The 16,565-nt window shown below is 37.1% G+C and overlaps 1 protein-coding gene across 3 annotated transcripts; it reads right to left on the reverse strand.

Moving 5' to 3' along the window:
* Positions 1–5,203: 5,203 nt before the first annotated feature.
* On the reverse strand, positions 5,204–16,252 carry LOC144060698 (high affinity cGMP-specific 3',5'-cyclic phosphodiesterase 9A). Of its 3 annotated transcripts, XM_077580461.1 has the most exons (14): positions 16,110–16,252; positions 15,180–15,341; positions 15,038–15,089; positions 14,336–14,438; positions 14,053–14,195; positions 13,900–13,959; positions 12,175–12,352; positions 11,088–11,210; positions 10,128–10,220; positions 9,952–10,019; positions 9,761–9,863; positions 5,993–6,097; positions 5,669–5,815; positions 5,204–5,585 (listed from the first exon to the last, which is right to left on the reverse strand). In XM_077580461.1, the coding sequence occupies exons 1-14, from the start codon at positions 16,195–16,197 to the stop codon at positions 5,415–5,417; spliced, it is 1,596 nt and encodes a 531-aa protein (XP_077436587.1). In that variant the 5' UTR covers positions 16,198–16,252; the 3' UTR covers positions 5,204–5,414. The 3 variants fall into 3 exon arrangements, with proteins under 3 accessions (XP_077436587.1, XP_077436588.1, XP_077436589.1); XM_077580462.1 differs by lacking the exon at positions 11,088–11,210; XM_077580463.1 differs by lacking the exons at positions 13,900–13,959; positions 14,053–14,195; positions 14,336–14,438.
* Positions 16,253–16,565: the final 313 nt, after the last annotated feature.

Raw genomic sequence — 16,565 nt, forward strand, 5'->3', positions numbered from 1 at the left:
TAGTAAAGAGTTCAGTTAATGTCAATTAAAAGCATTACTTTCACACCCTTGCAAGGAAACAACATGGTCGAGAAGCTATTGTTTACCATATCATTCTTCATGAACTAAATTACCCACATATTATTTCATGAAATACTGACTGTTGATGGTGTGATAATCAATGATTTTCTGTTACTGAAAAATTTCTGGCTACGCCCCTGATCACAGGGTACAGACAGAGACCAACAAACATTTATGCTTTCATTGAGCAGTGTGAACCCACACTGCCTGAATAGAAGTCAGGTGAGTGAGCAGCTTTACATAGCAAACAGTTAATGTTGAATACCAGAGGTGAGCGTGTCAATGAATTTTGAGCGTCTGTCATTTGGTAATCGTCAACAGTCAGGACACCCTTTTGTCATCGTCAGTCCGTCAATATTACTGATTAAATCTAACTGTAATTGTCAGTCCATCAATCTGTCTATGTTATTTTAACCGGCCTTCCGTCTTTGCTAAATTAAAGCCTCTATTTTAGGACCGACAGTAAATTTAATAAGCTCAGTCCGTCAAGGTTATTTTAACCACTCCGCTCTGTTCATGCTAAATCACACTTTGCCACCACTATTTTCCGCTCAACATTGTTTGCTTGTTATGTTATTGTTCTTTTACTTACTTACTGAGAACACTGCAGAGCACAGCCAACGGACTTAATACTTTCCCTTTTTAGGACCCCTTAGCTGTTCAAGCTGCCTGATGTAAAATGGCGCACCGGAAAACCCCTTAGCTGTGTAACAATGCGGCTGATGTAAAATACAGTAAATGAACTGAGCACTAAACTAATGCTTGCATGAACGTAGCAATAGCAAGGAGTTTACAACAGGAGGAGAGAATTTTCATCACGGTCTGTAGTCACCCGAGCTCTACAACACGGCCAGCTACCAGTATTGGGACAGAGTCAGAAGCGAAAAGGCTTGGACAATGGTGTGCGAAGAAGTTAGCATACCTGGTAAATGTATATTGACTTGTTTCCTGCAAGAGAAAAGGGTCAGTTGCAGTCGCAGTTAAGAAGTGGAAGTGCTCTGCGGTGTGTTAGCAAAGTGGGTGCCTGTCAGTTTTTTCGTCATTCGTCAGCAAAATGGGCATCCGTCGTTGACAAACTGGGAAGGTCTGTTGGTACTGGCCTGGTTATTGATGATCACATTGATGGACAAAAACTCACTTCTGGTAAGTTTTCTGTCATTCATTAATTGTCAACAAAACAACAAAAATGCAAGAAAATCTAGAAAAAAAGTTGTTCTGGCCAAAGTGTATTTCCTGTTATCAATCAAATTGTTGTGGGTCATATTAACCTAAAAAACGGTCATATTAATATAAAATGGTTGTAATTAGTTATGTATACGTTAAAGGGGAAGTCAACCCCCCAAGAAATGTCTTGACAATAAACCAGTCTAAATATGGTTTTCTGATTAATATTGCGTTAGTGGAATATGAGTTAAGCAGCAAAATCCAGTCATTTTTATCAATATCAGAAGGCGGCCATTTTGCCACTTGCTGTCGAGTGAAAGTGACATCACAGTTGTTCAGGTCTCAGGTAACAACCAATCACAGCTCAGCTTCAGAAAACAGGTGAGCTGAGCTGTGATTGGTCGTTGCCTGAGCTCTGAGCAACTATTATGTTATCTTCAGTCGACAACAAGTGGCAAAATGCACCCCCCCCCCCCCCCGAGATGGAAAAAAAACGGCTGGATTTTGCTGCATAATTTATAGTCCACATATGTAATTATAAAATAATCAGAATGTCATGTTTAAACTAGTGAGGTCACATATAACATTATGATTATCAAAAAATGTTCAAGGTTGACTTCCCCTTTGAAGTATTGTGTCCAGCTGTCGTAACAAAAAGTCCCTGACATTCTTGAGAGTCAAAATGGACAAAAGATAAACAATTACAGTACATCAATATCCACTTGCTTCACTCTTTTTAACTGGTTAAATCATTTACCCCTCCTTGGTTGGCCTTCTGTCTCTTGCAAACATTCAGTACGTTTTTCATTATTGTAACACCCGATGCACAATTAGTCAAATATCAGATCTGTTTGTTCACAGATACATTTTCAGAAGTAGGCAGATGAGAACATTTTTACATGGTTGTTTAATTTCAGACTTGAAGGGTGGCGCAGGCGCTCCAGACACAAACTATGCAAAGTATTAAAAGTACATTTTCCACAATATGCCACCGTAACAGATAAAATCGCTGGACAAAAGAAGCCATGTGCCACCAATAACACAGTAGCACAAGTACATACAGTACATGTGTCACACACTTTGCAGGCAAGCAGCTGTTGCAACAGCGGGCAAGGTTAAAAAGTTTGACGCACATGGTTGTCCCTTCTCTTCTTTCATTCCGTACAGTCATCCTTGAGATCAAGATAAAGCCTAAAATAGAATCAATCTTTGTGGGTAAGTTGTTTGATTACCCACTCAGTGTGGTCCTGCCTGCCAGCTAACAACTGATAACAGATCAAATATTTGTACGCAACAGATCAAATATTTGCACTTACTGCATCTTGTGAAGCATCACTAAACACTTTGCTAAAGTTGCTTTGTTCCCTTTAAGTACTATAACAAGAGCAACTGGCGACTCGTTTTGAAAATACCATCAATTGCATTCAACCAGCCATCCTTTTTTCCCTATGCAAAACACTGGAAACATGGTAATTTCTTCACAGTATTCAATTTTTTTAATCCTGTTTTTGTGGGTTTTATGATCTGGAAGCCAAAATTATGTAAAAATAAAAAACTAATACTTGAAATCACTTAAATTGTGGGCCCTGAATCTATAATCTATGCACGTTTGACTTTTTGAATGGTATTATGGAAATTATTCAACTTTTTGAGGATATTCGAATTTGTTTTGTAAAGCGTCTGTACTGGAGGTTTATCAGCATGTTTTTTTTTTATTTATTTTGTGTGTGTGTGTGTGTGTGTGTGTGGGGGGGGGGGTTACAAAAAAAAGAGAGAAATTAAAAACCCTAATGTCCTTGGATATTTTGCTATCCGCAGGCGAGCCCGGTCACTATCCCCCGCATCTAGTGATGGTCCATTGTATAGTCCTAATGCTGGGCTTACACCAAAAGATTGTCACGAACATCTTTACCAGATAAATGCACGAAGCGCCTCTTGCTGTTCAACATTCACGAGGAAACGGTGAGTAATTCTGCAAAAACAGAATTAATCGCAGCGTCCAATTATACGCACAACTGTAGTTTCCATAAGTGCATATAAGATAAGCTAGCTACAATGTGCCTTTGCCCCACATTGGAGTTCACGGTCATGCTTTGCACTTGCGCCCCCATCTACAGTATAACAGAGCTGGTTGATTGCCTCCATTGATTTATATGCCTTTAGTTGTTCAAAGGTTTACACGCTCTTCACATTTATAATGTAGTTTACAAACTTCACGGTGTCCATGAACGTAACCGGTGGCTGGCGTTCCTTCTTCAATGTATAGGGATCCCGGCGATCAGTCCAACTTTTATAACATACCGCTGGCATTCCTTTGCCTGTAAACTTTACCGGTACAACGTGGACTTTTGCGTGCTCATTTCTGTCAATTTAGCCATTTTATAAGCGTTGTTTTATACTTTTGTCTAGGCTTTGAACCGCGACGTTCCAAAAAATATGGTGTAAACTGGACACACCCGTCGGCTGACTTCTTGGGAAATATCGATATCAAACGTGTTTGATATTATCTTAATTCTTTCAGTCTTTGTGTGACGTGACACAGCCAACAACCAATAGATGAGCTACTTTGCAAACAAATACGAGAGCGGCATGAATGAATGGAAACACTGGAAAAACGCGCCGCACTGCGGACATGGACACCTCCTCGAAAATGGAACGTCCAGATAGAGGAGCGGATCGTAGAGCTGTGTTCAAAATAGACCAACCTCTCTATTCTATCACGATTGAGTGAATGTTCACATAGGCCTATTGTAAATTTCGCTATTAATAAATGTTTACTATTCGTATCTGTTGCTTTTTTCATGAAAGAGTCACTAGCTGTGTTAAGCTCAGCGGTTACAGCACTACGATCCCATGTTGATTATGCATAGTGGCATGGGATTAATTCTCTGCTGGAACATCAACTATTTATTTAAATGCTAATCAAATGTATTTATACAAAATAATAGTTATCAATATATTATATTTTATCATTTGAGCCGTGCTCGTATTCTGCTGAATTCACTCGTTCAGCTTTTTTTTTCTGCTGCTGAATTCACTCGTTTTTGTTTTTCCCTGCACAAATTACTACGTAGCAAACACCTTCTGCTTCTCTATTTTGTAGGTTTCTACCAAGAGCATGTGGGTAATATAAATGCCTGAAGAATCTAGTTGTAGTCTTTTATTTAGTGACCCTACATAATTCAGTCTTTCTAAAATCTCAATCTGAGACTAGGCTAAAGACTAAAAACTCTACGCCTATAGTCTTTATATGTGAGTTAGTGTGAGATGGTAGTTTTACAAGAGTATTTTCTGAAACTTCTCAAAGTCTTCTGGTGTAAGCCCAGCATTAGTTGCGCTTGCACCTTGTATTACCCTACCACATGAGTAGGCCTAATAATATTTTGCAGATTTGGAATGACATTCAGGACAAACATATTGCCTGAATATTTTTGATTGAATTGCTTTTTGTGATAAAATCCACAAAATGAGTTCTTGCACTTTATGTTGGTTTGCTGTTTAGCAGTTTTGTGCCATCCTTGAATGGTACTTTTTCTGCACGAGAGTCCTTTGCACTGAGGGGAAAATATATGTGGTTGTCTTTCTTGTTTGATTGAAAGATCTTTCTTTCTTGTCTTCTTTTCTTTCTTTCTTTCTTCTTTTCTTCCTTCCTTCCTTTCTTCTTCTCTTTCTTCCTTCCTCCCTTCCTTTCTTTTTTCTTCTTTTCTTTCTTTCTTTCTTCCTTCCTTTATTTCTTCTTTTTTTCTTCCTTCATTTCTTCTTTTCCTTCTTTCCTTCCTTTCTTTTATTCTTTCTTCTTCTCTTCTCTTCCTTCCTTTCTTCTTCCCTCTTTCCTTTCTCCCTCTCTTCCTTCTTTCCTTCCTTCCTTTCTTCATTCCTTTCATTTCTTTAATACATATAAAGATAAATGTATTCTGCAAAATTAAATATGTCACATATTGTGATGTACATTGTTTCTTTAAAAAAACAAACAGACATACACGTTTCGCCCATATTTAAAATTGCATTTTTGTCATACATCTAGTGAGAAAGTGTGTCATATTACATGTGCCCCCGCAAAAAAAAAAACAGTCAAACAAACAAACACACAAAATAAACAAACAAAAACAAACAAACAAAGTGTACGTGTCTAAATTCTAAAGGCGGCCAAAACATTTGTACATACAAAGTTTCAATTTAGTCACCATAGCTCATTGTGTGTCTGAATTTGAGGCTTCAGGCGCAGAGGTCTGGCCAACTGCTATCTCTTTGCCCTTGAATCCATTTTCACATGGAGCCCGGTTTTGTTTCTCTCTCTCCAGGGCCTTCTCCATCTCAGTGTAGTAGTCAAGGGCTTTCCGCACTGGATCAATGATGTGTAGCTGCAGGATTTAAATCCAAAAATGCCCCCCCAATAACGTTAGGGTTAGTACGCTTGCAAAGCCATAGGTTGCTGACATATTACCTCCAGGCAGGGAAAAAGGTTGGCTAGCTCTATAAAGAGCGGCAAAAGCACAAATCTGATGAAGCCAGTTTGAGATGAGGGTTTGGTTATCTTGTCCCGGTCCATGAAAGGGGTTACAGGAAGACCCTCTAACTTCTCTGCGTCACTCTGAGGACCACAAAGAATCAATTAAACTTGAATTGGTGATACAGATAGGAAAATCCATTGAAGTGCACTTTCTCAAGTTAAATTTGTTTCACAATAACATGTTGGTCTTTAGATCAATAAAACCCCTGATAATTTTGATGTATGGCTCAAGTATGCAGAAGAAGCCAGTCTAGTCACCTGGTTGTAGAATTCCTGCAAAAGACAATCCAGCCAGGGCTCTGCCACTTCCATGGGGCGTGCTTCATTGGAGATGTCACTTACTTTGATCAGAATCATCATAAGCTACATACACAGGGAACAAAGAAAGATTATACATACAGTACTGTGTATAACTCTTGACAATTCACAGTTTAACTGAATACGGATTAATAGCATGTTGGTTTGGCTTTTGTTTACATAACAGCATTTTGCCATCTGAAAACTTAAACAGCTGAAAACAATTTTTGGAAAACCATACAGTGTTGCCCTTTAAATCCAAACACTGAAAACTGTTGTCTGTAACACGCAAATACACACGATTAAAAATTGTTATGTTCATGCACATCACAAAGGGTCAAACCAAAGGCCAGGGGGCCAGATCTGGTGCCCCATTGTTTTATGTTGGTTTAGTTTTATGTTTTATGTCAACTTCCATGATGCTTGCTAAAAGTAAAATCTGTACCAAAATTTCAAATTGACATATGTAATTAGGGCTGGGTGATATAACCAGTATATTCAATATAAGGTATACATTTTGCCGAAGGTAGAGATTTTGACTCTACCGTCTTACCGCGGTAGCGCATGTTGGTGACGTCATCGCATTAGGGTTGTCCAGACTAGCTGATGACGTAAATACGTCGGCGCGCACAACATACCGTTGACGTCTAGTTGACTTCGGATTTCAAAACTAGTTATCAATCAATTTGTTGTGTAGTGTATAAGTAATATAAGGAGGCAATGAAACATGTATACGGTTTCACAGTCATACGTCAGTCCAAGGGAAACTATAATGTGTCCCATTACAAAAATGGATTTGACACTCCTAATGTAAATGTATACCATTTTCACAGCAGTTATTTGCTACAGCAAAGTTATATATACAATGCTTTGGGCCAAAATCATTGAGAAAGAAGTCAAATGTACCTTAAATGAGCATGAGGAAAGAAACTGTACTTGTACATGCATGTCTTTTGAAAATCACCACCATCAGCGTGTAGGACATTTTACTGTGACGTCACATGTTGTTCTGGGAGGCAAAAGCTGAAGCATTCTCAAATGGCACCACTAGTAATTAGTAGAGGGGTCAAAAGTAGTGCATTAATATTGAGTTAATTTAACGTTCCTTTAATGCCACAAATGTTTTAAACATTTGATTAATGTTGCACTGTGTCATCAATGTCCAACATTAAACGCTTATGCCATCTATTGGCAGAAAAATGACCTCAACACAAATCAATGCCTCACACTCTCTCTCTCTCTTTTTTCTTCTTTTTTTTTTTACATTAGCCAACATATCTTTAATTTTAAAACAATTTAATTAATTTTGATGAATGCTGTTGAAGGTTATGAAATTACTGTATCGATGAACTAAAATATATCACCATATTTGTGTTAGGTTAAAATATTTTTTCCACTTTATGTTAACAAGAGTATGAAATAACGGGGGAGGGGGGATCTATTTTAGTATTTTATACATTTAGAATAGATATAAAATGTATGATTAATCATGAGTTAATTATTGAAGTCATGCGATTATTTACGATTTAAAATGTTAATCCACTGACAACCCTAGTAATTAATAAACACAACCTTCCATGTGATTAGGTCAAGGTGGAGTGATTGACAAAACAGTATATGACTTGAATGATTTTCTTCTTGCTGAGTGACGCGGTAATTCTTAACTGCTTATCAAATTCTTGGAAGGGAGACCCAGCACTGGCCATTATTTACAATTCAAGAGGTGACTTCATTAAAAGTAATAATTAGTTAACCAGGTCACAAGGTCATTGGCTAATTCAGGAAACTGGCTAATTCAGGAGAAATAAATGAAATGCCTTAACCTTGATCATGACAATAATTTCTACATGAGCCTAGCCTACTATTGTGTGTGTGTATTTTTATTTATTTTTTTATTTTAGTAAATTACAATGATGTACTTATTATGTTAGATGACCTATTTCCCTGTTACATAACCACAAAGACTAGTATTATCGCTTGAGCTTTCTGTTGCCCAGATTAATGGCTAACATGCTTTTTTGATTGTGAAATGGATAGCGTGCTGCAGTCAACTCAACAAGGCATTCACTCAAACTAATTTCAAACTTCACACACTTCACACGTGAACTTTAAACCCGATGATAAACGTTTAGTTCCCAATCTGTCTTTATAAGTGGTTACTCACAACCAGCAGACTTGCTTTCTTCTCTGTAGAAGAATTTATGACATCCACTCTCCTTTTCTTCTCATTAACAATGGGGAAGGGGTGGAATCAAAAATAAAACCAAACCTTTTAAGGTATATCTGTCAGCATACAACAAGTTTTTGGTCATCGTTTCAGTTCAGAAAAGCAGTAGTCACCCTCAAGGGCTCCTTGTTACCAGCATACTAAACTAGTCAATATGTGGGGTCTGTAATGTGACTCAGTACCTACTAGTGTTAATTTCGTTAAGGAAAACTAAGCAAAAATATTTTTGTCAACACACCTTTTTCACCGGACTAAAACTAGACTAGACTAGACTAGACTAAAACCCTCATTAATAAACAATTACTGGGATTAATCAGTATGCATTTTCGTTGACGAATGAAGACGAGACTAACATGTAATTCACTTGATAAAAACTGGACTAAAATCTATGGATATTTTAGTTCATGAACAAAAACAAGACGAATATTATATGATTTTGTAAAATCTTGTCTCTGCTAATCTGTCACTGTGACACCGTCATGTGACACATAGTGACACTTCAAATCTGCAGCCAACAAGTGCAACATGCACAAACACCTGGGACAGACAGGAGGTGATTTCACGGTGAAAGGTAAAAAAGAAAAAAAAAGAAGAAGAAGTAAATTATAGTTATAACATTAATCCAACAGCTATAATGTTCCAACAACAATAATGTTAATCTGAACGCTAACTATTGTACTATAATTAATAGCTCATGGCATGAAGCCATAGTAGCCACTATCTATCTACAGTGATAGACTGTAATTGTGTGTGAAGTTGTTTTTCATCAAATAGATGAGAGAACATTTTGTGTGAAATAGTTTTAGAACCGAAATGTTCAACATTATCTGCTGAAAAAATATACAGGGATAAAATGATTGTCCTGACTAAAACTAGACTAAAAGACCGTTTTTGTTGACTAGACGAATAAAATTACGTTTTCTTGGACTAAAATAAAGACTAGAAGGCTAGATTTATAATCAACTAAATGTTGACTAAATAAAAGCGATGAGGTTGACTAACAATGATAGAAACTAAAACAAGCGTGATTGAAACTGGACTAAAACTGAGACTAAATTAAAAAATGTCTGATAAGATTAACAAACTCTAATACCTACAGTGCAGTAGTGATCTTCTAACTTCTAACTAACCCTTAGTTGAGCATGAACTACTACAGCAGAAAACTCTTTTTTCAAAAAAACTCTTAAAAATGTTGTTAATATAGTGAGTTTTCACACCGGACAGGTTATAAAGTTAATAATAATAATAATATGTTACCCAAAAAAAAAAAAATCATGTTCAAACAAACTTAAACTTAAACTCTGTCACTTGCCTGACATTCAAAAACATCACCAGTTTTTCAGAATTTACGGCATTGTTTTAGGGGATTTCAGTCAAAATCCCCTAAAACAATGCCGTAAATCCTGAGGCAGATACAGCAAGCAAAATCTGGAAAATAACAAAACAAAAACTAGAGGGATGTAGCTAAAGTAATGGGAGTGCGATAGAGTGTAATCTCTTACCACATCTCTGTGATCCTTGTTGTCAAAGTCAAACGAAGACAGAATAGACTTGAACTTGCTGAGGATTTCATTGTGTCTTGTCATGTCAGTGGCCAGAATGCATCTGCCGTTTCAAAATATTGTGCTGCTGAGTAATCAACTCTGGACACAGCAAAGTAATGTTCACACAAAGAACATACAAATGGTCTCACTTAATAATGCCTTCCCTTATCCGTTTGTACTGGTCCGGAGACACATTTCGGAAGATGTTGCTTTCTTTCTAGACACAACAAAACCCTTATTTGACTGTTGCTGCTTCACCACTCCCTTTACTTCACCTCCGGACAAACATTTCTACATGTTTCATGGCAGTGTTGAAAAGTTGTACCTTCTCCAGGATGTCAAAAGTGACAGCGCAGTGGTGGTTCTCCAAGGGAGAGATATCATTGTAGCGAAGGGCCAGTTCTGTCCGAGCATTTATCTGCAATATGGATACATACCGTGAGTTGTTTTCAGTTGCAAGTGAGATGGATTGCAGAGTAAATGAATGTATTTGTATTTATATATATTAGGGGCATCAGGCGATTAAAATTTGTAATTGTAGTTAATCGCATGACTTCAATAGTTAGCCCATGATTAATCGCAAATTTTATATCTGTTCTAAATGTACAATAAAATACTTTCTCCCCTAAGTTTTCATACTCTTGTTAACATAAAAATGGAAACAAATGTTAAAATAATAGAAATATGGCTGCATCTTTTAGTCATTGATACAGTAATTTCATAATAATTCATAAAATTTAGTTAAAATTAAAAAGATATACTTTAACTGTAAAAAAAACGTGTGATATTGATTTGTGTTGAGGTCATATTTCTGCCACTAGATGGCATAATTGATTTTGTAAGATGTTGGTGACAGCTCAGTGCATTTTTCTTTTCATATTAAGAGCTATCTAATCTTTAACATGAACTAATTTGTGAAATTCTGCACATTTTTTGATTTGTAAAATACAACTTGACCTCAATCTCCACAAATCTATACATTATTATTAAATGTATTACTCCTACATTTTGATGTGAACGTGTCAGCTGCGTAGCGACTGGAATTCCCCCAATACAGGCTTTCCAAGTAAGCGGCGGTCATTAATCGCACATTTAAAAAAATGTGGTGTTAAAGGAACTTTAAATTAACTTAAAATTAACGCACTAATTTTGACACCACAAATATATATTATATACTGTACTGTATCAGGGGGAAAAGTACATGCATCATGACAAGGGCGCTGCAATTCTGATTTTTACAATAAGATGATTTTGTTGTTTTTGTATTAAATGTGCTTATTTGTACCTGGTAGGCATTATTGTAGCCAGTGTGGTCAAGGTCATGGCAAATTGCGGAGGTCAGCATGATCAGCAGGTCAATGCTGTCCATCTTACTTCTCAGGTCAGTCAACCAGATTAAACCGTACATCTGTGTAAGTGGTGACACATTTTGTTGACATATTTTGTTTTACTTGCGTTTCATCAGCATCAAAAAATTTTGATTAATTGAAATTCAGTCATTTCATTCTGTCACACTTGCATGAGTGCATGTATTAATGCTCCCTCTGCAGCCTCACTGTTTAAAACATGTTGAAAGTCACTGTCTTTTTCACTAAACATGGTTGAAAGTCGCCATCTTTTTCACGACGTTAGCCAGTCTCTTCTCTTATCTATGGGTGACTTTGGGAATATAATCCATGCGCACTCTGCTCCACGCCGACCGTTTTCAAACTGCACTCTGCTCCACGCCGACCGTTTTCAAACTCAAACAATTTTTCAACGGTGTCGGTCGAGTGCAACAAAAATTTAATTCCGGGGCACGCTGTGGGCAGTCAGGCAGTACAGATCTATGGAAAAAGTTCAAGCACAATCCACTGATTTGTTTCTAACATAGGATGTGTTCAGAGTTTGTGTTGTCTTGAAGCTTGGAGACGTTCTTCCTCTGCTGATGCTACAGTGGTGTAGAAGCAGAAGTAGCAACAGAACATGAACGTCTTCTGGATGCAAGGCAAAGCTACATCTATAGCTGTGCAACACGGCTATATTTGTGTATCTGAAAAACATGTGAAAATCACGGATCTATTCGTAGTGTGTGAATAATTTTTAGACAAATGCTCTCCCCGTGTTATAAGAGCTGAACAAACTAATGTTCACATAAAAGCAAAGCCGTTGTTTTTTTCCTTATGTCTTCATTTAAAATTGCATAAAATAATCAACCTGTTTTGTCCAACATTGCGTGTTGCAGACAAACTTTTTGTTACTGTAAAATATTTTGCCATATGAAACAACGGTACAGTATGTATGTGTGTGTGTGAGAGAGAGAGAGAGAGAGAGAGAGAGAGAGAGAGAGAAGAGAGAGAGAGAGAGAGAGAGAGAGAGAGAGAGAGACTCACCATCTGGGTGACACAGAAGCAATGCTTGAAGTTATGGAAAGGGATGTTGTTGTATCTGCGGTACACCTCAAACAAAAACTGTTGTAATACTTCAGGTTCAATATTGTAGGTAGCAATAAAATCCAAGTCTGTGTACATGACTTGCAGAAGCACCATGATTTCTGCATCCTCCCACTGCCTGCACTCACACAAAAAAGAGAGAAAACTATCTCAGAAGAAGCAGTGAGTATGGAATATATTATATTTCTCACTAATTCCATCTCACTGTGTTCTGTCAGCCATCTTGACAACGTGAGAAGAGAAGAGAAAAAAGTAGCTCAAAGGACAAAAGTTAACAAATGAATTGTTTTGTGAAATATTCAACCTGAATCTTGAATCATATTTCTTACCAGTCCACCACCATGCCGCCTGCTATGAGGATGAATCAGATTAATTTTGAAAAACAAAAACAACAATAATTTTTTTCCCGTTTTTTAAAAATAATAATAACAAAAAACAAAACAAAACAAATATTCAGAAAAACATACAATTTAAAACATTTTTTTAAACTCCCCCCCAAAAATAGTCAGAAATGAAGGAGTTATTTTTTTTCCAAGTGAATGCAATACGCTTCCGTAGAAATAAGATGTTATTATGAAATAACAATTAAAGTTTTCCATACCCAAAAACTAGTATAGTTCAGTTTAATCAACAATTATTAGTACAAATTTGTCATAAAAACATAAAAAGTTACACCAACTTGAAAAAGTTAAGTTAGTAGTAGTTTTTATCAACTTTGAGCATTGTGTAATTAATCTATTTACAGGGGTTTACAGTGTGACAAGGGCAGGGACCAAAATATTCGACTTTGGATAATGGACGCAAGTAAACTCCACGTAGAAATGCTGGAGCTGAGAACATCAAACGCCTGTGTGATTATTGTCTGCTTTCAACATCCTGTGGTTTGGTCTCATCTCCATCCAGTATGTGTATTTTTTGTTTTGCTTATAAAGGTTTTGGACAAATGAAACAATCTGCGCCCATGCTTCAAACATGGCTTTAATTAAGCCTTTCATGAGCCTTTTGATATGTGAGCCCTCTGCAGGCCTATTGATATTGAGATGAGTATGCTGACCAGAATGAAAGGATGAGAGACCACATATTTTTCAGAAACCCAGATGGGTGCTTTACACGTGCACAACCGTCATGAGCAAACTGCCTGCCTCACTGTTAACTCATTCAAACCCCCCAAAAAACATGTTAACACGTTTTTCAATCATTTGTCCTTCACTCCCTTATTTTCACTTAAAAAAAAAAAACGTTTTTATGTTTTATTTTATGCAAGAGCATATGCAGAAGGCTTTGATGCAGCTCCTGACATGAAGATGTGGCTTAAAACAATGGTGGCAGCAGAGTAGAAGAGATCAACCAGGGCCATGTTGCAACAAGCTCTTTTTGTTAAGTGGTTTCACCAGGAATGTGAATATTGATGAAACTTAGCTATATTCTAATTCTAATTGCTGCAAAATGGAAACATACAAATATACATTTTTTTACTGATGAAAGAAGAGACTCTAATCTTTCTTTTGGTAGGTTCCATGTTTTTATAGCAATATAACCCAATATTCTGTGGGCCTTGCAAAATCGGTCAAAAAACAGTAAAACAGCCGGGAGCGAAGGGGGTTGCTTCAGTGAAAATGGCTGCCAGTGAAGTTAATACGGTACAGGTGCCCAATCCTAACCTACCAGTTGTCAAATGTTGGAGTCTTTAAGTACTGCCTCACTTCCTCTGATACCTCAAGAGAGCTGCGAGGGTGACACCATAAGATAATGATGATTAGAAATTAATACATTTGATACAAAAAATAGGTAATTGGTTTAAAGGTCGTTTGCACATGCCTCATTTGAAGGAACTTTTCAAGCATGTGCTCACATTCCTCTTTTGTTTTATGCAAGGTTTTCTTGTGGTAGAATGGAGAGGGCTTGTGTGCTCCCTCTGACAAGTCCTTGAATAACCCAAGCCAGCTAAGATGCTCAACACTCTAAAATGAATTGGTTCAAAGATGGAAGTTAGCTGGAACGTACATACTTCACTGAGATATTGTACTTCAGAATGGAAAATACAAATGCTGATAGCACACTTTCAAAAGACACTTATGTGACGTTCAAGTTCAAGTGGCACCTCGAGTTTCTCCCGGAAGGAATCCACCTGTTTCTTCATCTCGTAGATGACTGCAGGCGTTGTTCCTGCTTCAATGAGGATTTTCTTTTCCAGGCCTTTAAGTCTGAGGTAACAACATAATTGCCTTTGCACATTCAACAACTTTGTGCAATACTGTCATGTGATAAAGGCTAGGGAAAGGTTTAGCTTGTCTATCAGATTGTTTTTGTGTGGGTGTGTTTGTTGGTTATGTTTGTGATCTTTGTTTGTTTGTTTTTGTGTTGTAATGAATTGTATTTCTCGTCTAGATAGTCTTTGGTTAGGAATGGTTGTCAGGTTTTCTGTCTTTTTGTTGCTGTTGTGTTTTTTTGTTTGTGTTTTTTTAATGGAAAAAAAGGCAAATTTGTTCAAATAGGAAAGTTCAAATGTTTAAATTATATACAGTAGTTGTCTCCTTTATGTTTCTTATTTTAATTGTTGGAGCTGAGAAGTATTTGATAGGAGATCGCTTTAGAAAGTTAGGTTTATATTTTTGTTAATTAATCTGTACTTTCTCTTCTTCCTTTGTCTATTTTAACAGAAAGATAAAAACAATTAAACAAAGGTAAAGACTAGAGAATGTACATTTAACTTGCTGTGATATACACCGATTCCATATACTACACTTCAGAAAAATTTCATTAAAAAGTGTTTCTTATCTTGAAAGGGCTTGAGGTGTTATACCTTTTCTCCATAGATGAGAGATCAAATCCAAGTGCACCAGCAAGCTCCACACCTAATTTAGACAATACAAACAAAAAAAGAACATGTCAAATGTTTTCAACCTAAACATGCTACCTTGTTTTTCCTGCCAAGGAACGGATACCTAATGGCTCACTGTTGCAGCCAGAAGCCACCACTTCCAGCTTGTAGCAGGTGTTTGGCTTGTTAGGCTCCAGATTTGGTGAGATGTTGATGATGTTGCCTTTGGGATTGTAGAGCTTCAGGATGTCATGTGGACCTGCTTCAGCTGCAGATCGGAACAGATCTGGAAAGATTGCTTCAGTTTTTCCTGTGTTTGTTAAGATTCAATGTTTTTCCATTGACTCAAGGCAACTGAACTCTTGTTGGCTGTAGAAGAAATTTCACCTTTCATTCAAAGTTAGTGCCACCAGAGACGTAGGAGAAGTGCACAGTTCAGTTGCCTAGATGAAACTTTTGCAGCTAATAGTCAGATTGGCCAAGAATCTACAGAGACATTCAACGTTGCTTTTCTGTATAGAACATTTCAAACACAAATGCCAACAGTTGTCTTCACACTGAGGCTTGAAGTTTACTCTGCTCTTATGGAAGTTACATAATAAGTGGCAAGTTGCTTTCAAAATGTGGTGGTTGGTGAAGGTCTTCTTTTTTTTAACGAGTCATCAGGTTAGACACTTTTGGACTTTCACAGTGCTTGAAATAAACACACGGATAATGTTTGTAGGCCAGAGAAGTGAAAATGCCGACTGAAGACCTGTCAGTGGCAGCTGTATGTTGTTGCTCCTGTGCTACTCTTTCCATAACCAAGTCAGTGTGAGGTCCGTGATGCCATACGAGCTGTGCACATTGGGTCTCACTTTCAGAAGTTAAACATTGTCTACTATTGCCACTATCACAAGCAAAATCAGGCCCTTCCATTCAGCAACTCTAGTCTCATTACTGGTGAATTTATACAAACACATGAAACAAAGAACATGGTAATTGTGCATTTTATAAGGAATTATACTTATATTTAACCTTTTCCCAAAGTAGGTCATAAATTCTCTGCTCTTACCTTTGACATCTTGAGCAGGACAAGTTACCGGGAACTCAGCTTGCTCTGGTCTCCCATTTACTGTGAAGTAAATAATTTTTGTTGCCATCTCATTTATTTAGTGCCGCTTACGTCGCTGTGTCTACTGTACGTCTGAATCAAGCGTCTGTTTCACCTCATTATCTTACTTGAAACAACACTCCACCTCTATTGTTCTTCCCACCTCTTCTCTGCCCCGCCTTCTTGTTTTCCATTGGACGGTGCTTCCTATTGAATAAAGAAAAATAAAGCAGTCAAGTTATTAATAACAACACCATACTATTTTTTTCCCCACTAGTGGTCAAGATGCACCATAAAAAAAAGATCCTCCCAAAACATTCTTATGAAGATACACCAGGTAAGACAAAAAAAAAAAAAACTTCAAATGAAATAGATTTGAAATTATATGTCATAATGTTCTGTGCGTTCTATCAAACA

Source organism: Vanacampus margaritifer, chromosome 11 (assembly GCF_051991255.1).
Source record: "Vanacampus margaritifer isolate UIUO_Vmar chromosome 11, RoL_Vmar_1.0, whole genome shotgun sequence".
NCBI lineage: Eukaryota > Metazoa > Chordata > Actinopteri > Syngnathiformes > Syngnathidae > Vanacampus > Vanacampus margaritifer.